We start from the raw sequence: 20,677 nt of genomic DNA, 5'->3' as shown, positions 1-20,677 counted from the left end.
AAACTGACCCGAAAGTGGTATTATGTGTTGACTCTACAGATTAGGGTTTAGGCACTTGATCTGCAAGCTACTACAGCATTTGTACATTTTCTTTCTGAGAGTTTTGGTTTCTTTGATGTCCACCCTGTGCTCCCCGTTCATGCTAATTTTAAATTCGCTAATGCAGAATGTTTTTAACTCTCTGCTTGGAATATCATCAGTTTATTAGAAAAGGGTAATAGGAATATGATTTCTAGAAGATTCTGCTGAGAAACTTCCAGGGGTTGTAAAGGCTGTGGATCCGTGCATTGTAGATAGTTGAGCACTTAACTCTTTTTGCAGTGTTTTGTGTAAAGGAATGGTATGAGAAACATTCAATTTGTTGTTGGTCTAGATATCCAGTGTACATTCATTGTAAAGGGAGACTGTATTGTAGACTGGTTAATATGCTGTCAAGACGATTTTCTTCTTGGAGCTCTAAGTCTGTCTTCTGTTTCTAACAGGTCACCAACGAAAGTTGGATCCCATCTATTAAAGGTGAGTTTCTTAAAATCAGTCAAATGCTTGTTGATGAGCATAACGGGGAGTATATTTCTACCTGAAGTAGATGTGCTACAGTAACCTTAACGTCTACATGGGAAAGAAATTATAGGCTTTCCCTGCTGTAGGTAGCAATTGTGCTTATGTCGCTTGAAGTTTCAACTTTATTTAGGGGATATTAACATCTCTTGAAGCTAATTTTATTCTGAAATGTATATGTGCAACTTAATTGAGCTCTACTTAATTACTGGATTACCCTTTTTCAAGTGATTTGTGAGTAGTAAGCGAGTTTCTGCACCACCTGGTTTTTGGTCTCAAGTTATAAGAAATAGTTGACTTTGCTGTCTTCTGTCTTCAAAATAAGAAAAATCATAGTGTTTGTACTTCAAAAGCCTTCTCTCTAGGTTATGTGAAGATAAAACACTATATTTAGCTTAATGAGACAGCATTGCCACTTCCCACGCAGGTAATTGGTATGCTGCATCTGTGCATAGTGACAGTGCAGCTGAATCTGGCACACACTAAATAAGCGAGGAGTTGGAACCTTGTACAAATACCACTCATTTCCTGGTCTTAGAAGGGCCAAAGGTGATGCTGTGTAACAAACTTATGCAGAGTAAAGAAGGCTTGACATTTTGTCTGCAAAGTGTTGGGAAATAGTAGTGAAAATACTGTTTCTGATTTGTCAGCAGCACTCTGAGTCAATAAGCTTTTTACAGTGACACTGGTGTCTCTGTTGGAACAGACTTATCCCCTATTTTGTGTTCTGTTTAATGTCTCTTTAATGATTAAGTGTTACATGTGTAAGCCTTTCAAGAAATGTTGCTCTATCGTTCTGACTAAACTCAGTGCAATCAATGAACTTCAAAAGTAACTGGAGTGTCTTGTAGACTGAATTATTACCTGTGAAGTTCTCTATATTGCTTATAGGTATTTTTAATTTTTTAAAGTGTCTTCTCAAGTCCCTTGTTCAAAGCTAAGTTTTTGAAGGTGGAAAATGTACCTGCTTCTCTGCTTGGTACCGTATCAGTTGAGTGAATGTGTGACTAATGGTACAGTTTGTCTTGGAATGGGTAAGAAATATTTCCCAAGTCCAAAGTTTAACAGGTGTGTGAGTTTCATGTCAATAAAATTAGAAATTAATACAATGGGCTTCTGTAGACACTGATTGCACTGAAATATTTAAGTTGTCATACCTTTAAATATAGATTTTTAGAGATAAAGCAAACTAGAACTTGCATTTAGAGTAGAAGAACTTGGTGGAAGGAGGGGGAGGGAGGGGAGAAGGAGGAAGAATTTTTGTATTGTTGCAGCTGACTGCATGATGTGCCATTTCTCGAGGTCAAAACTCTCAAAGATGGATGGCTACAAGGCTTGTGTGGGTTTTTTTAACATTAAGATGTTAGTATCCGCAAAAGATTCTGATTGACTAGCTAAGTGTCTGGAAAAAGTCTAAGGAGAAATTTCTTAGATATCTGTACTAGACAATCACTCTGAATCTTGTTAAGGCCCCAAAGATATGGGGAATTCTTTTAAAATGATTGCTTAATGTGGAGAATAGTAATCTTGTGCATATCCAAAGCTGTATAAGCAGAATTAAATTAATAGCTTAACAAAATAGTTCAGAATGGTAACAGCTAGCCTTTGGGGCTTTAACACTGTGGGCAGGCAGTTGAGGACTGCTGACCTCAGCAGGAGAGTGTTTCGTATCTGTAGATGGGCAGCAGGAATAGAACAGCACTTCGTATCTCAGCTCAAGGAATCAGTTAAGATGTGTTTGGTTTTTCTTAATGTTTTAAGCTCAGTAACTTAATTCTGTGAGCCAGTTATGAAGAGTTTGTCTTTGAGAGACAAATACAGGCTTTTACCTGTAGCCTTGATCAGCAAATAGACTCTGTAGGATGGTCAGACAGTGAAATGAGTTGGCACGGAGATGATGTGCAGTCTCTGTCCTTGGATGTAGTCAAAACCTGACTGGACACATCTCTGAGCAACTTGTAGTTGGCTCTGCTTTGAGGACTACAGGATACCCACAGGCCCCTTCCAACATCAAGGATTCTATCAGATTACCCTTCAGATATTGCTAATATATATATATGCTTATAGGCAACGTGATCAATAATTCATGTAAAACAGAAGACAAATTATGAAGTTCCTACTAGACCTTATTAACTGAGGTTAAAACATGATTCTGGTTAGAGCAGACTCCTTCTATGGTATAAACTACTTGTTTGTATGAACCTAAGATTTTTCAGGAACTGAAGAGTATGTTCAGTCACAATTAGCATATTTTCAGTTCTGTTTTAAGACTTTTTATGGAATATCCATACATAACATGCCCAAAGTGTAATCTAATCTGAACATTCCTAGGGCTGCCTGTCTTAAGTATGATTTTTAAAATTTTTTTTTAGTAAGACTTAAAAGTATTGCAAATATTTACTACATTATTTTGGCACACGAGGCCACCTTTAGTGATCTGCTTTTATTAATTTTGTTTGGTGGGTTATGCCAAAGTGTTGATGCCATTTGCACATCTCAGAACTGTACTTCTTAAACTGCAAGCTGACTTCACATCAGTAGTATAATACCCTGGTAGTGTTGGTTATACATATATAAAGAATAAATAGTATACTCAGCTTTCAATATTCATGCAGTTTTTCATCTAAATGTTCTGAAAATCTTCCTGGTTTTGCTTAAATCCAGTAATTTCATTTGTTCTGCTGCAGTTTATGTAGATTTCAGAAGGATCTGCATGAAGATGACTGGCAAAAATAGACCATGGGCACTAGGTTGTAGAACATAAGATTCCATGTCTGAACCTCAAAGGCATATTCTTGACCACTGGATAGATCTGCCTGAATTAATCTGGAGATTTCTGAAAAAGTCTGTGTTGTATGTTGTGATAATACAGTTCTTGCATTTCTTCGCGCAAGCTGATAAAAAAAAATGTTTTAGTATGGATTTTCCTTACTGCAGCTTATTAAATGTCTGTATTTCTCTAAACTTCATCCTAGCTTCAATTTTATTTTAGTTGAGGTTGAAAGCTTTTTAAGGTAACTGCCTTCTTTGTGTAATAGTGCGCAGGCTTTCTCTCTGCGTATGGTGCTGTGAAATAGTCTTCACGTGTACTGCGCGTTACTGTTTGAATATCGATGATCCGAACGCTGTAATGTGTGAGGACGCAACAGAATTCTTGTCCTGTATAGAATTTAATTTGTAACTATATTTTTGTTAGATCATCTTACTGAAGGACTTACTACCATCATCTTACAGTATCTACCATCTCTTTTCCATAGGATATGGACAGCAAGCCACACAAAGCTGGAAATGAAGCCTTCGTGCAAGAAATGAAACAAGATGATTCAAAAGAGGTTAGTCAAATATTGCTTTGCACTTCTAGCATCACAGTAGAAATAGTAAATAATTTAATAATGAGTCTTCATCCTGAAACTAACATTTCTTGTTAATGTTAGTAAGAGTGTCCATCTAAAGAGTGAATTTGAAAATAAGTGTTGTAAAAAACATGTTTAGGATTCACTGGTGGTGTTGAATTATTTTTGTACTTTACAGGATTGTATTTAGCAGTACGTGAGAGCTCTACAGAGCAAACAGTTCTCGTTTCTTGAATTTCTCTCAAAGTATAGTAAAAAGGAATGGAAATTTGTCACTTTGCTTTTCGGTTATGCCTATTTCTGCATCTAGGTATGCAGAATTTTTAGCAAACTGTATTTTGTATACAAAGCAACTCTTCAGTGGAATAGTTCTTGTGGGTGTTGTACAAACTGGCTGGTAAGCGTACCCTAGAAATGCCTGCTATTTAACAGTAAGAATGGTTTTGGGTTTTAGATTATTGACAGTATTATAGAAGAAAGCCAGAAGGCACAACAACTGGATGATGATTCTTTAGCTTCTCGAGGAAAAGAACTGACTGTTCCAACTTCAGATGCAAATGCTTGGATTTCTGGAGGAGGTATTGTTAGTAGTATTCCAGAAGTATTAGCTGCTAAAATATCATTACAAGAAGACCCTAGAGAACCAGTGTGTCAGAGCACATGTAAGGACGCTGAATTGGAATCAGGGAAGCTTTTGTTTACTTCTGAGCAACAGGAAACTCATAAACTAACAAAAGTAACAAATGCAACTGACCATAAAAAGGATGAAACTGAAGTACAAGAAGAAACGTCAAAACATGAGGATGTAACAGACAAGAGAGAGGCAAATACCTTAGAACAATTGGCTTCAGATTTATCTACCAAAGACCTTTCTACAGCAGAAGAAATGCCTCCAGCAAAACCACCGAGGCAGCTTACTGTAGAACCCGACATAGTTGCTAGCACAAAGAAGCCCGTCCCAGCACGGCCACCTCCTCCGACAAATGTTCCTCCTCCAAGACCACCACCACCTGCACGGCCAGCTCCACCACCCCGGAAAAAGAAGAGTGAACTGGATTTTGAAGTTCAAAAACCTGTTTTAGAAGGCAAGTATTGTATTTTAGATGGCTTGAGTTATCTGCATGGTTACTGGTTTTGTGTTTTGAGTCATTCAGTCTTGTGATTTTAGTTTAGCTGAGGTCTAAATGAGGGGAAAAAAAATTCCTTAACAATCTTAGCTTCTCACAGTGGAGAAATACCCTTTGCATTGCAAGTGTTCCTAATTCATAGACCTTCTTGTAAATGAACACTTCCTACCAAAATAGGTACTTCTGTAGTAGGAGAAGTTGCCTCATCAGTACAGAAACTAAAAAAGGTCCACACTTCACATACAATGTGTGCAGTCTGTATTTGCACGGAAACACAAGTCAGGATGTAGAATGAGTGGTGCTGGATTATGCTTGTTCTAATATGATCTCTTTTCAGTTTCCCGAGAGAACTTCACAGCTGGTGGTCTTTTAACTCCAACAACAGTGTCAGAAGGCATGCCCAAAGATTCTCAGCCTTCTTTGGATTTGGCAAGTGCAACTAGTGGAGATAAAATAGTCACTGCACAGGTATGGAGAAACAATTTTAAGCTGAATAACTTATGTATCGTTCTCTGTCACTTCAGTGTTACACTAGAGATGATATGTTCTGTCTGCAAAATTTCAGGAAAATGGGAAAGCAGCTGATGGCCAAACAACAAATGAAGTACTTGGACCACAAAGACCCAGGTCTAATTCAGGAAGAGAACTCACGGATGAGGTATGGATGAATGTGGTCTCTACATAGTGCATTCTTGTGCTTGCTTTTCTGTTAGGTGAATTGGAGTAGTCGCGTGTCACTCTGGACCACTGTGTGCGGTGACCAGGGATGCAGACAGGAGGGATGGCATGCTGGCTTTGTCCCCCTGAGCACGTTGTGGTCTTTTGTTTGGAAGTGTGAACTGTAATAGATCTGAAATGCTATGAGTTTGTGTTTGTAGCTGTGCAAACGCGTTACAAGCTGTCAGTGTGAGGCAGCACCAGCAAACTTGGCATTTTGTCATGTATCTAAAAAGTGAAGGAGTCAGCAATAGGAGAATGATTTTCCTAATATTAAGGAACAGTTTCTTCAGTTAATAACGACCATTAATCCTAATGATGTCATCAAGCTGCTGCCTGTTTTTATTTGTGTATATCTGTGTATAGCCTTTTTTGCTTCTGCTAAACAGTTGTATGATCATGAACAGATCACGAGATGCTCCAAAAAAGCCTTTTCCTTCCTGTAGTACTAGTTAGGTCCAAATGCTTTTTCACTGTAGGTAAAGGTTGTCTTTGACTAAATCTAAGCTGTTGCTGTTAGAATATTTCAAAGGGGAAGACTTCAAAAAATCTTTTAATGACATAATACATTTGATACAAGTGTGGAGGGGATCAGTCAGTGGCTGATGTCTGTACAGCTGCATTCTGATTTATGAAGTTGAAGCTTGTGGTGACATGCAGTTGTTCATCTGTGTTTGGTGATTGATAATGTTTGTGCCAACACGCTAAAGGCAGTTTTAACTTTGAACTTAGTCTTTGTAAAATAAACACATAGAAGAATACATAGAATACATTCTACAGAATTTTCTGTTAAGATAAACAATCTGCAAGATTGAGTGATTTATATTTTGCCCTAGGTTTTGGAGTCTGCTCAAGTCATCTTGATTTCACATCTTATTTTTTTCATAGGAAATTCTAGCAAGTGTAATGATAAAAAACCTTGATACAGGTGAAGAAATACCCCTGAGTTTGGCAGAAGAAAAGCTGCCAACAGGCATTAATCCCCTAACTTTGCATATAATGAGGAGAACAAAGGAATATGTCAGGTATGAATGATGATAGCTCTCAGTTCTTTCTGATACTGTTGCTCTCGTAGTTGTTGCATACACGGAGGCAGCTCTTGTGCAAGTAAAGAGGGTCCCAATCCATCTCTCTCTGACTATTCTGAGTGCTAATTCCCAGTTCTCTATGAACTAGGCTGTGTACTGAATTTTTTCAAGTTAACTAAAAGTTGATTGTATTGCTGGAGTTTGCCGCAGTTAGCACTTGATGTGTTAAATGTTGTCATTTCTATATTGAATTAAGCACAGTTTATGTTCAAGTACCATCTTGTTGTTCATGCCACTACCTCCTGTAGCTTCTTCAGTGTTTAGTAGACTTTGATGCTCTGAAGAGCTGTGGTCATCAGTATAGCTGACTACTTTGAGGTTTTCCTGTCCTTAGCAGGGCTTTAGGCCCTTCTAATGTTTCAAACTGTCTGTCGTAAACTTCAGTAGAAAAATTCAGTTTCTTACTAATCAGTAAATTGTGTCAGTCTAGATGTTTTTTTTCAAAGACCTAGATTTATGTGAATTACACATTGTCCAATTTCAAGGGTTTTGCATTCCTGTATTGTCATTGAAAGCTCACTTCTGTAGACTGTACTCTTCTGTGTGCAAACTTCTGTTTCAGAATTAACCAGTATTAATTTATTTGATCTGTGAAAACAGGGCATGAGAACAAGGTGGCAGTGTTACCAGTTCCTAGTCATGTAATGTATTTTGTATGCTTTCAAAGTGTCACAGTAGGCTTAAAGTTTTGAATTTATGGAGGGGAGTAATGTATCTTTGGTATCTGGAGTGTGTATACAGTTTTGGTATCAAGGTGCCAAAAAATTGAAAGATCTGATGTGTTACCTGATTAACATCATGTCCATGTGTTTCCAGTGTGTCTTGTGAAGGGAAATCCTAAAATGCAGATCCTTCTTTACTAATGTTGCATTCAATTTAGATTGATTAGGATTTTGTATTAAATCATCACATTTATTTCCTAGTAACGATGCAGCACAGTCTGATGATGAAGACAAAATGCAGACACAGCAAACTGATTCTGATGGAGGGAGGCTAAAACAAAAAACGTAAGATGCTGTTTCATGTCCCTACAAAGCAGGTTTTGTTTTTCTAATCTTAAGCTGTCCTTCTGACTGTGGAACAAGTTACCTTTTAAGCACAAGCGATACCTGAATTTATGTCAGCCCATTGCTCTGCAGCTAAACTGTAAATTACATGACTGCTGGCAAACTGAATGCGTATTTTAAGAAGTAGTAATGGAAAGAGGCAATATTGCCTTTCAAATCAAAACTATTGATTGGTAAAAGCAAAAACATGAGAATTTGCTGGTGTTACGTGTTGAAAAAGTGCCCTTGCTTTTTAAGGACCCAGCTGAAAAAGTTCCTTGGCAAATCTGTAAAGCGAGCCAAGCACCTTGCTGAAGAATACGGCGAACGTGCTGTAAATAAAGTTAAGAGTGTTCGAGACGAAGGTCAGTGACACTGGTTTGTTAGTATTTTTTTTTTGGTCAATAAGATAGTCTGTTTATCCTTGGTCTTCTAGGAATCAAAGCTGTCTGAGGGGCATACACTGCTGTATACTACCACGATAGAATTGATGTGGCTTTTTAGAGTTAAAGCTTGTAGCTCGTTAGGCATTCTGAGACTGGCAGGTTACAAGGATGGATTCTTGTCAAGCAGTAGTTGAGAGACTTTCAGCTGAACCAGTTGAATATTGTAATTTTTGCGGTGCTGTTAAAAAGCTGTCTGGATATCAAAATATAACTGTTTTTGGAAAGTTATTCCAGCAAAGGTAGAAGTGGGGGTTGCTTTCATTACTTCAATAAAATCAGATTCTTTTTTGATAACCAGTGCCACCATTAGAACTCTCCTAGAGCTGTTAGAAGATTTCCCAACTGCGACTGTATTCTCTCTGCTTCTTTCATCAGTGTTTCTTTCAGACTTCTGGTACTGCAGTAAGCCACAGCAAACCACAGTAGAAATGGTGTACGTCAGCATCTTATGTTGTCACTGTTGCCCGAGCCCTTTTGCAATTTTTACGTTTCATGGGCAGATCACCAGGCCATTTCAGCGTGCCCAGTCAGAATAAACCAATACAATGAAGTGGATAATTGTCAGCACACATTAAACTGACAGAAATCACTTAGTGCAGGATCTGCTGAATGTAAGGCCCCCATGCAAAGAAAGGGACAGAACAAAAATGCATAGCAGTTCTTACTGTGAGTGTTCAGTGTTTGGATTCACTGCAACCCACAGTCAGTGTAGATGTAATTTTAGACCTTGATGCAACAGTATTGTTTGGTTTTAGGATCTTAATATTGCTTATAAAATTGCTAATTCGAGACAGTCTGCTACCCAAAAGTATTGGTAAATGCTTACTAATGAATGAAACGTGTGCTGTGATATGTATTGCTGAATTTGTGTTCCTCTTAGTCTTCCATACAGATCAAGATGATCCCTCTTCCAGTGATGATGAAGGGATGCCATATACAAGACCAGTTAAGTTCAAAGCAGCACATGGCTTCAAGGGACCCTATGATTTTGAACAAATTAAAGTTGTTCAGGATCTCAGTGGAGAGCATATGGTAGGTCTCAGATTTCATCTGTGGTTTTGCAGAATCTGTTCGGCCTGAATTTCAACTATTTGTTTTCTGGAGATCACCAAGTAGATGGAATGACTGTCAGCTTTATTCTTCTTGAAGCGCAGTTTCATTCTGGAAAACAACATTCTGGCAAGAAATTAAAATTTGGCTGGTTTGATCAGACCTTGCAAAAAAAAAAAAAAAGCCTGTAGATACTCAGGCTTCAGGGGCTCTCAAGAACTTTTCCTTGAAAGAGTTTTGGTATTGAGTGGTATTTGGTTCCTGCAGTTACAAATTTAGGCTGAAGTAGGCCGTATTCTACTACCGGAAGTGAGCACAGAGCAGCAGACTTGACCTGCTCAGCAAATAAAGTAGTCTGCCTGTTAAAGATCTGAACACAAGTATTGAATAGAAATAGTACTTCAGTTCTGGAGATTAATGGGAATGATAAGGAGGGGAGAGACTGAGGTGTGATGTTTGCAGAGAAGCCTGTGGAGAATGAGGCAGAAAAACTCTCTGTTCATCACTGTTTGAAGTGTTCATGCTCCCCCGCAGTCTCTGAAATTCTAGTGTTCCTCACTTCCCAGATTCTTCTGCTGACAGAAACTGTCTGACAATAGAAACAGTCCCCTCTTTTTAAGTGTTAGGCTAAGGGTAATGACCTACAGATGTGTTTGGTGACTAGAGAGTCCAAGCTTATTCACAACTAGCTTCCAGTCCTACGGGTAGTCTGTGTTAGTTTCTGTTATGCCAGTATTTTAGTGCTTAAAATTTAGGAAATTCCCCAGAAGGTTTGTGGAGTCAAATGCCTGATAGTTGTTCATTAAGTAACAGGAGGAAATGGAATATTGCTCATGTGGTACTGTGTTTTATTGACTACTGACTCTTCAGGCTTTGCAGTGGAGAAAGAACTGGTGTTTTCACAGGCTTTGCAAAATGCTCATGCCAGGTTAGAATTTAACAAATATATGTAGTATGCGTTAGGTTGCCAGAATCAGTGTAAACTAGCACAATTTCTATTTAAAAACCCAAAAAACATCTGTTAGCACAACTTGTGCTAACTTGAAGTGCGGCTACAAATACTTTTTGCAAGTTAAATAGCAGGTTTCAAGTCAGAACCCTGGCTTGCTGGCAGTTACTAACGGTGTCAGTTTTGTGTGGAATGCTGTGGCAGTGCTGAGCTCCCTTAATGCCCCTCCACCAGTAATTTGTCTTGTGGTCTGTTTCTCTGAAACTGTTTTTCCAAGGGTGTTGCACAACCCACCAGTCTTAACAGTTACTTTTCAGTGTTTTGATCTACAATTTATTTTACTCCCGGCATCTTGTGTATGTCCTAAATCTTGTCGATTTACATTACAGAAAGGCTTGTTGGTATGGAAAAAGGTGCTTGATGTAACTTAAACAATGATTTTTTTATTTTGACAGGGTGCTGTTTGGACAATGAAATTTTCTCACTGCGGTCGATTACTTGCATCTGCAGGACAGGACAACGTAGTAAGAATCTGGGTTTTAAAGAATGCTTTTGACTATTTCAATAACATGCGAATGAAGTACAACACAGAAGGTATCTTTCTGTGCATCGCTAGACCTCTGAAACACTAGAAATTCTAGTTATTTGGGAACTTAAGAGTTGACTGTAGTGTTTCTGCCTGTGTTCTAGGCCGTGTCTCTCCCTCCCCATCTCAAGAGAGTCTGAATTCTTCAAAGTCTGATACTGATGCAGGGGTATGTACACGACGTATTGGGGGGGGGGGGCGTCACCTTGTTCTCTAATGCCAGATCTTCCTCGTTGCTTTATCCAAACACACACTGAAAAACTCTTGGTCTGTGTTTTTGAGGCATAGACAAACTGGCTTACCAGTAGACGCCTCCAGTGAAATCCTGTGATCCCATGTGTATGGGGTGCAAGCAAGGAAGTACATCACTAAACCTAATGCATTACAAAATCTGCCTAACTTTGCTGGGGCCTTCTGCTGGAGCAGATTTCTGAGTGAAATGCTAAAGGGGAAAAAACCTACACGGTAGAATTTCCTGTCTTAATGTTTTGCCTCAGAACATTACTTAGCAACTAATGTCTGACCTGATGTTGTCTTTTCTGAGGAAGCCCCACCTCAACAATGGGATCCTTGGATGCATAATAAAACCTGACAATTCTAAGTTTTTCACATCTGTGTAGAATAAAATGGAACTTAACTGACCAAAAGTATTAAGACACTCTTACTTGTAGAGTGTTCAGATACTTTCATAAACTTGCCATTAAAATTAATGTGTTCTAAGTTGTTGGGTGTTTTCCTCTATTTTTGGTTTCCAGTAGCATAAGAAACAGAACAAAATTGATATTCGAGCAAAGATTTTAACAGTAGTGTTATTTAATGGTAGTGTCCAGGAATCTTTCCTTACCTTAGGGAAGCGAATAGTCTTGCTTAGCCACACACACCATGGGTGATGTTTTGAGTTCTTTTTGCTGGGAGCTTTCTGATAAGAATTTCTGGGTGGGTTGGTTTTTTTAAATTTTGCACCTGTTTATTCTGAAGGGGTCTCTTATTAGGAAGTTATCATTCCTGATATGTACTAGAAACATGGGGACTTTAACTCGCAGTTTATATTCTAAATCGGAATGCAGTTTTCAAGATGGATATACTTAGTTTCAAAAGCTTATCTTCAGATGTTCACTTAAGTTGCTGTCAAGCTTATTCCATTGAATAAAAGCTGTATGGATGGAAAAATGTGGAGCTTATTAATTTTGGAATTTCAAGCTGATGTTTCACAGCCCATTGTAGTTGAAATATACTTCTGTTGTTTATCATAAGAGTCGTTCTTCATATTGTTATTGGCCCTGTACTTTATGTAAGCAGTAATTGCTTTATTGTTAATTTTTGCAGCTAACGTTTTCATGTTTCTATACACATCTCTGATAGATTTGCAGTGGAGTTGATGAAGACCCAGATGATAAAAATGCCCCATTTCGTCAACGACCGTTTTGCAAATACAAAGGGCATACAGCAGATCTTCTTGATCTTTCCTGGTCTAAAGTAAGGCACCTTAATGCAGACTACACAGTTCTCCTGTTTTCTCATTGTTTTCTTTTGTCAGTTGCCACTGGAACCATACATCTGAACAATATTGAAACAATCACTGAAGTTAAGAGAAAAGATTTATAGAGACAACACTTGAATCCAGCTGAAATAATTGGGATAAAATGAACAAAGTTATTGGGCTTCTCTAATTAAAAGCATCTTAAAAAAAATCAAGCTAGTAACACACACGGTTGTGTAATCAGTTGTGATGTTAAATTGTTTAGAGCAGGAGGAATTCCCATTAAGCTGTGTGATTTGAGTTACGGTGTTACTGTTTTTTCCCAGTATGCTTCACTGGTTTTATGCAGTGTACACATTCTAAAATTGCTGAATATATACATATATCTTAAAATTAGGGAATTATCATGTGCTTAACTTACAAAATGTTTTACATAAAGCTTATTCAGTTAATTCTCCACGTTGGAACACAGTTGTAATTTGAAGAACACAGTCTGGCTGAGGGATCTTTGGCAGGAGAGACTCTCGCACCCCTTCTGAAGCCTGTTGTGCTGTTTCTTCTCTGAATACTTTCAGCTACTTTCCAAGTATTCATTTCCACTGAGGTTCTTTCAGAAAACTTTCTGTGACTGAGCATCAGTGTACTGGGTTTAAGGAAAGAACCAGTGAGTAATGGTAATATGGATAAAACATTTTATGTGAAAAGATAAAATGCTGGATTTCATGGCAACAGGGAAGTTAGTAAGACTTTATCAATTAGATTGCTTCTGTATTTTCTGCTACTTCTCTGTCTGTTGATAACCAGGGAAATCTTTTGTTTCACAGAATTACTTTCTGCTTTCCTCTTCTATGGACAAGACTGTCAGATTATGGCACATATCAAGAAGAGAATGTCTTTGCTGCTTCCAGCATATAGACTTCGTCACTGCTATAGCATTCCATCCAAGGGTAAGTGTAATTGCCCTTTTTCTGCTAGAGAGGCAGTTTGAAATTACAAGAGTCCTCCCCCTTTATTTACAGTGTAGGGGGGGGAAAGAGAGTAATGGAGTTTGTGCACTTAAACATCCCTATTGGATAATATTCTGGAACCTTATTAAGCTTCACTGGGAGTGTTTATATGGCTTAACCACTGGTAAGCAAGATGTGCCAAGCGAGTTGTCTATTGGCTGTAACTTCACAGCTGGTATAGTTTTGAGTGACTTTGGGAAAAGTCAGAATTTCCAATGAGGGATGTTGTGACTAAATATTAGTGGAAAAATATCATAATGAAATGGAACAGATTGTCCAGAGGTCACAGAATCCTTGGGGGTGTTTGAAACTTGACAGGATATAACCCCTACAGCCTGATGAAACTTCTGAGGCTGTCTTTGCTGAGCAGGGGAGGTGGACCAGAGACCTCCAGAGATGCCTTTCAACCTTACTTGATGATTTTTTTTAAAATACTGTAATAAATCTTCCAAATACTGATAAAACTCAAGGAGAGGAAAAGTTTTTCAGTGTTCCTTGGACACATAACTGGTAGATGTATCAGGAGCTCTGAAGGGAGCTTTCAACTCCTGACAAGGTTAGTATTTTTCGAACTTGCGCCAAGAGGGTAAAAAGTAACTGTGGTAACTGAACCGTTTTCTAACTTGAGGTATACACACAGGGCGTATGTAATCATGGCAAAAAACTGCAAGAAATTGAACTCCATTTACCAGTAATTTTAACACTGTCTTTTGAGCCTTCTTAAATGTTGTAATCAACTCCTCTGAGAGCTATTGTTTGGGAGGTTCTGGAGAGAAGGTGTTTGAAATTGAACAGGAAGGTTTTAAGGAGATCAGGGCATAGTCATAGCACAAGTGGAGATTAATGTAGTTTGTCCTCTCAGGATGACAGGTACTTCTTAAGTGGTTCATTGGATGGGAAACTCCGACTCTGGAACATTCCCGATAAAAAGGTGGCACTGTGGAATGAAGTAGATGGGCAGACAAAATTGATTACAGCTGCCAACTTCTGTCAGAATGGAAAATACGCTGTCATAGGCACCTACGATGGAAGATGCATCTTCTATGACACAGAGGTAAAAAGTTTTTGAGACTGTGTGTGTTTTCTTCATGTTAAAAACCAGATTTAATAGTCGTGCTTATTTGACGAAAACAAGAAACAAACCTATTAGAACTTGAAACAAAACAGTTTAAAGTTTGTACACAATTATTTCACATCAGGATATACTGTAATGTCTTTTCAGCACTTGAAGTACCATACACAGATTCACGTGCGCTCTACCAGAGGCCGAAATAGAGTTGGAAGAAAAATCACTGGCATTGAACCCTTGCCTGGAGAAAATAAGGTACTGTCTCTCAGTGCGACTTTGGCTCGCTACTGGAGTCTGGTATTTATATCTAATGCTCAGTATGTTTGTGCTAAGTCTTGTTTGTTGTCATTGATTTAAATCAGTCGTCTTTCAGCACTACTAAAATGAACACTGTTCTTCGCTGATTTAGACTAATACAATACTAAATAGCTGAATAGTGGGAAAATACTTATCTTTCGAATTACATTACGCTCTGATTCATGTAAAGGTGAGAAAATGCTTATAAGAGGGCTGACAGTCAAAATTTCTGTGGTGTGCCTCTCTAATTTAATATTCATTTGGAAACGTGCTTCGTACAGAAGCTGAAAAAACGCTGAAAGCTCAGAAGCTGTTATCCAAACAAGCGCACTCCGTTCTTCAGAATTCCTCCTTTTGTTCAGCTTCAGCCTGAGCTGAAGTCTTACTTTGAAAGGGTCAGAATCTCATCAAACAAAGAACATGCTGTTGAATATTAAAGTCATAATCTAAAACTGGAAAGTTTCTCACTTGTATGTAAAGTTTCAGGAGTGATGTTGGGTCAACAGCTGGCTCTATTAGAGTAGTAGATGAGCAGCTGTTATCTCCTATGTTGTATTCTTATCAATGACACACCAGTAACTTAATTCCGAAGACTTGCAGAAGGTTCATTAATCAACAGTGCCTCTGGGTGTGCGTCAAATGCTGTGTGTTCGCATGCTAGATGGTGTAATGAAACACAGCATCAACGCTTTTGAAAACAAACAGGAAGTTCTGTAATCTGATGGTAGTGGTGTTCCAAGAGTTGTCACAACTTTGTTGTGACAATTAATTGACACAACTTTGTTGTGACAATTAATACAACTTTGTTGTATTAGTTATTAGGTGAGTACGTGACAGTGTTTGACTGCTACTCTGCTGTACCCTTTCCGAGCATCATCTTGAGACTTAACTGCTGTCTCACAGTCTGCTCCCTTCCTAAGGTGCCATAAAAAGGCTAATCAGCTGAATGCTCTTACTCATTTTGATGACCTTTCATAGACTTCTCTGTTTCTTTTAAGTACATTTACGCTTCTGATCTGAAAGATATGAAAAGGAAGCAAACTCGTATCAACCAAGAAAAGCTCAGTTACCTTATATAGCAGATAATGCTTCCAATCTGTGCTTCGTGGTGATAGGTCATGACTTTCCAGAAATCTACCCGACTAGAATGTTCTGCTGTGTTTTTGTGGAATGTTTTCCAAGATGCCCTTTGCAAACTGATGACTGTTATTTGGGCCCGTGTTTTACTTCAGTAAAGAGCAGCTCTTCTGGTTCAAGCCAGTCAGGATGATCTTGACAGTGCAGTTGTCTCATCCTTTGATAGAAGATGAGAGGAAAAAAATGTTGTCCTAAATCATCTTCTGCTTCTCTGGACCTATGCTTTGTCTGTGTCACTTTTTATCAAAAGAACTGGGAATCCTGACTGTTTGAATGTGTTGCTGCTTCTTGGGCATGCTGATGGTTTTCACTTCTAAATTTTATTTACTTCTTTTCTAGATACTAGTGACGTCAAATGATTCCAGAATCAGACTGTATGACCTAAGAGATCTGTCTTTATCTATGAAATACAAAGGTTATGTCAACAGCAGCAGCCAAATCAAAGCCAGCTTTAGGTAAGAAAGTGTTACAGCAATTGAGGTGCTGGATTTGGGAAATGCTGTGGCTGAAGTACAGAGGCTTTTGTTTAGATGAGATGTTCACCTTGGTATGCAGCTGAGCCTCTGAAATGCCACTTGGCTCAGAATAAGGTGACTAAAAGCTCTGGCCAGGAATGACAAAGCTGCCCATGAGCAGAGCACCTCTGTGGATGAGCGAATCCTTTCATACTGACACTAGGATGCATGTCCATCGCTGTGGCTGTAAATGCAGGACCTGTGCTAGAACTGCAGTGGCTGGGACACGGCATCTTTTCTCTCCTCCATGCGAAAGAGGTTTTATTTCCTTACTCCGATCATGTGTTGTTGCAGATGTGTTGGTCACCCAGCTGTTGCCCAAGGCTGTTGACCACTGCCTGTGTATTGTCACTGTCAGGAAACAGCCTGCAAATCTGTCTTGGAATTCTTTTTTTCTTCTTTCTCTATGCTGGCCTAAGATGCTTTTCTGAGTTTCAGTATATTACTGTGACTGTCAAATACTGCTTTTTAAGGTAATAAAAGACAGGGAGTAGAGAGCAAGGAATGTGTTCTATTCCCTCTTTGAGTCTTGCAGAAGCCAGAGGGGAAAAATGCCAAATTTAATCTTCCTTGTTGGTTCTTGGCCTTTGAAAGCACTTTTAAGGCTGAGCCAGGATTTCACAGAGTGGCTGAGATTAGAAGGGCCCTCCATAGGTCATCTTGTCCAGCCCCCCTGCTCAAGATGAATTTCCTAAATGAAGTCATCTCTACTTAGAGGGCTGCAGCATAGTTAGTGTTAGAGTTCACATATGCAGCACGTTCATGCGGTAGGTAAAATAAAAATAAACACTTGAGTTGGATTTGCAGGTACAGTTTTGTCTCTGTCAGTGTGCATTTTACAGTCATCTGGTTGCATTCTGTTGAATGCCTTTCATTTCCACCTGTGTGGGTTTGGGGTTTTTTGCCCCTGATTGTATTGTAAGCAGTTCCTATTACACAGTCTTGTGTGTTCACACAGGTTCTAGACGCACAGGTGCAAATTGCACTTTAAGATTATGCCATTTTCTTGTTGCCAAGTATAGACTAACCCTTTTCTGTGTCAGAAGCTGCAGGAGAACAGCTGCTGTGTGCTATTCATGAGAACTACTGTTTCTTCCAGAGTGGGGAACATCAGGAAGCTTTCATGCACGTTCATTTAAAGACTCTGTACTTCTGAGCTGCAGTCACTAAAATAAAGTCAGTTTGAATTGTGAACTTAGCCTGGCTGCACTTGTAACGCTGCAAGTCCTCTGGAGATCTATTGTAACAGCTGCTTGAACTGCTAAAAAAATAATGTGTTTCCTTCTTTGTACCTTTAGCCATGACTTTACCTACATCGTAAGTGGTTCAGAAGATAAGTATGTTTATATTTGGAGCACATACCATGACTTGAGCAAGTTTACATCTGTTAGAAGAGACCGTAATGATTTCTGGGAAGGCATTAAAGGTAAAAATCAACTCTGGATCTTTGTTTTATTCAAGTTCATAGAATTTCGAAAAGTAAATACTTTCCTCTTTCAGTTTTCATTTGCTCAGCAATGCTATTCATTTAGTGTGAAACAATTATTAGCAAGAAGCATTGCAATCCGTGGATTTTCAGTAAGTGGACTCTGTCACAAAACCTTGTCCACAGGAAACTACGGATGAATGGTTGGGATGGCAAGAGGCAGAGTAGCTAAGAGTTTGTCCAGCTTCAGTAAGGGATTCTAAATGAATGTAATATTTTCCTGGTAGAACCTAGTAGTGTCAGTGTAGTAATCAAAATAATTATCAATCCTTAGATACTTTATGGAAAAGTGGCTTTGAAAACAAATACAAATGTGTGTTTTTCTTCATGGCAGGATTAAAAAAAAATAGTTTATCTCCTACACACACGGAGTTTTTGGGAAACACAGGACCACATTTATGTCAATGTGTTTTGGTGCTCTTGCCCGTTAGTTTTAGGCATTCCAGGAACAAGATCCCTAAGCTTATAGAGCAAGGACAGTTGTGCCTTGAATGATGAGCGTACCTGGTGCCGCTAGCACTCAGACTCTGGGATATTTACTAAACTTACTGCCTGCTATGCTTGTGAAATTAATAATTCTGTGAAACGAGGTAATCAAAATTGGATTGTCTTTCTGAAGCACACAATGCAGTGGTCACATCTGCGATCTTTGCTCCCAACCCTGGTTTGATGGTGTCCCTGGAAGCTTCTGAAAAGCAGGAAGCTGAAAGTAAGGGAGAAGATTCTGAAGCATCAGATACCATCCCCTCAGGTAGGTGTTCTGCTTGATACCAGGCTACGAGGAGGAAAAGATTATGAAGAATACTTTCAGTTGGGTAGGGGGTGTTTCTTGAGGTGAAAAGTCCTTGCGGTGGCGTGGATATATATTCCTGCCTTAGCAACTGAATATTTTGGCAGCTGTTGAATTCTTAAAGCCTGAGAGAATGTGAAGTGAGGGGCAGAGCTGTTGCCCTGTGTACTTTAGGGTTACTGTTTTTACACTTGAGCTGTTGGGTAGAGCTGTACCAGTGTATAAAGGAAAAGTCCCTCTCCTAGAAATGCAGATGTTTTTTGAAGTATTGGCTAGATAAGGGGAATGTGACAGAGGAAGAAGGATGTTACAGTAATAGCTTTGTCTTTTAATGAGAGCTTAATATTTATTTTAATGAGCTAACAGTTTATTCTCTTTCCTTATTAAGGAGCTTTGAAGACAGATCACACAGAAGTGCTTTTATCGGCTGACTTTACTGGAGCAATCAAAGTCTTCATTAACAAGAAGAAATATGTATCTTAGTTGTAACTGACAGCATAAAGCTATGGTACTGTGGGATTAAAATTCCATAATTAATGCGGGCAAAAGCAAAGTATCTAATATAATAATGTTACAGGCTGATTTATTTTTAAATCTTTATTTTAAGGCTACTCAAATAGTGGATCCTTGGAGAGCTGTGTTTACCTATTAACACCTGGGCTTGTAGAATAGAAAGGAATGTGTAAGAATAATCCTGCCGATCGTTAGACTCTAAAGTTTCTACAAACAGTTGTTTCGCAGCGTAATTGTGAACCTGCACGGGTTTCTGCACGCAAATGTGTTCACACGTGTGTGTGTGTGCCTTTTGGCTACGTGCACTGATTTGAACATCTGTCAAAAGGGGTTTAGTGGTGCTTGTGGCCGCTAGATGTCAGGGATGGGAAGGGGAGGTTGGAGGTGTGGCTGGAACACCGCGGAATGACCTAGTCTGATCTTTGCACAAAATTCTATTTGAGAAAGATCTTGACCTTGTAGTAGCTGTTGTTCAGAATTTTAAGTTATGCAAGTTTTTGATGGGTCAGCAACCATGTGTAAATGTTTTTATAAAATTTCTCAATTTCAGGACGTGAAAATTTTTTTGTTGTCTTTTAATTGTTGTGGAATTTAGATTCCTTTCTTATATATAATTTTTTTGCACACTGGAGCACAATACTTGTGTAAAGATTCTCTCATTCCTTGATCACGGGCACCAGGATATATTCACCTTCCAGATAAAATTAAGCTGCATTAGAAAGTTCTTATATTTTACAACTATGTAAAATAAACTGTTTACATTTTTTAAGCATTGTAGCTTAAAGTTTTAAGTTCCTCTCGTTTGTTTAGTGCCACTGAATTTTGAAAGTCTTTGTAAATATACATATAAACCACCTATGAAGTAACATTCTGGGCATCGTAACCCATGAAATGTTATTGATGGTCAAGTGTTTCAGAGAACAGATGTATCATTAAACTTGGTCACACACTTGGAATTTTGTTGCTTCTTTTCCATTTTGATTCAGAAATTTGCCTTTTGTTTAAATAGCTTTGACCTGTTTCTTGGATCATTGAATTTGCATGTGCTTGTTAACTTCTGACTTCTACTTTTCCTGATCTTGTCACTTTTTTGATGGCTGCTTTCTTTCTGAAGTAACAGGGAGTGGAGTACTGTAACTGGATTGTAAGCAGAGTTAAGAGTAGTTACAGGGTAGTTTGTTTTTAGGAGGAGACTTCAAAAGCGTGTGAAGAATCCCCTCCTTCCCATTAGTGGAAGAATGAAGGTATGGAAAGGCAGGAAACGAGTGTCTCTCTTCTTCTAATTCTTTTTGACTCAGGTGAATTTGACCATGACTTGGTGTAAAATTGTCTTGAACAAGAAAGGCACTTGCAGGGGGTGGATCATCAGACAAGATAATGGTACACACTATATAAAATTATTTTCAGTTGACACACTTGGAATAAGTTTGACTGGGATTTGGGGATACCTTTATAGGTGAGAC

General features: G+C 38.7%; 1 protein-coding gene across 1 annotated transcript; it reads left to right on the top strand.

The window, feature by feature from the left end:
- The first annotated feature begins 488 nt into the window (after window positions 1–488).
- WDR44 (WD repeat domain 44) lies at window positions 489–20,170 on the top strand. The gene is made up of 19 exons (XM_010156835.1): window positions 489–516; window positions 3,816–3,890; window positions 4,366–4,996; window positions 5,376–5,506; window positions 5,604–5,696; window positions 6,644–6,780; window positions 7,767–7,850; window positions 8,148–8,254; window positions 9,216–9,367; window positions 10,790–10,928; window positions 11,025–11,089; window positions 12,283–12,396; window positions 13,225–13,347; window positions 14,270–14,461; window positions 14,630–14,731; window positions 16,250–16,365; window positions 17,724–17,851; window positions 18,531–18,662; window positions 19,090–20,170. Exons 2-19 carry the CDS (start codon window positions 3,819–3,821, stop codon window positions 19,182–19,184), a joined length of 2,613 nt encoding a protein of 870 aa, XP_010155137.1. The 5' UTR covers window positions 489–516; window positions 3,816–3,818; the 3' UTR covers window positions 19,185–20,170.
- The last annotated feature ends 507 nt before the right edge of the window (window positions 20,171–20,677 follow it).

The sequence above is a fragment of the Eurypyga helias genome, unplaced genomic scaffold (assembly GCF_000690775.1).
Source record: "Eurypyga helias isolate BGI_N326 unplaced genomic scaffold, ASM69077v1 scaffold40418, whole genome shotgun sequence".
NCBI lineage: Eukaryota > Metazoa > Chordata > Aves > Eurypygiformes > Eurypygidae > Eurypyga > Eurypyga helias.
Note: the sequence above shows the minus strand (reverse complement) of the source record. Positions and strands in the feature narration are given on the sequence as shown.

Bases quoted from the DNA above. Each gene is read 5' to 3' on its own strand.
- WDR44 (XM_010156835.1), top strand. From the start codon at position 3,819: ATGGACAGCAAGCCACACAAAGCTGGAAATGAAGCCTTCGTGCAAGAA. The intron at 8,255-9,215 runs GTCAGTGACACT...TGTTCCTCTTAG, and splicing joins TAAGAGTGTTCGAGACGAAG to TCTTCCATACAGATCAAGAT. The intron at 9,368-10,789 runs GTAGGTCTCAGA...TTATTTTGACAG, and splicing joins ATCTCAGTGGAGAGCATATG to GGTGCTGTTTGGACAATGAA.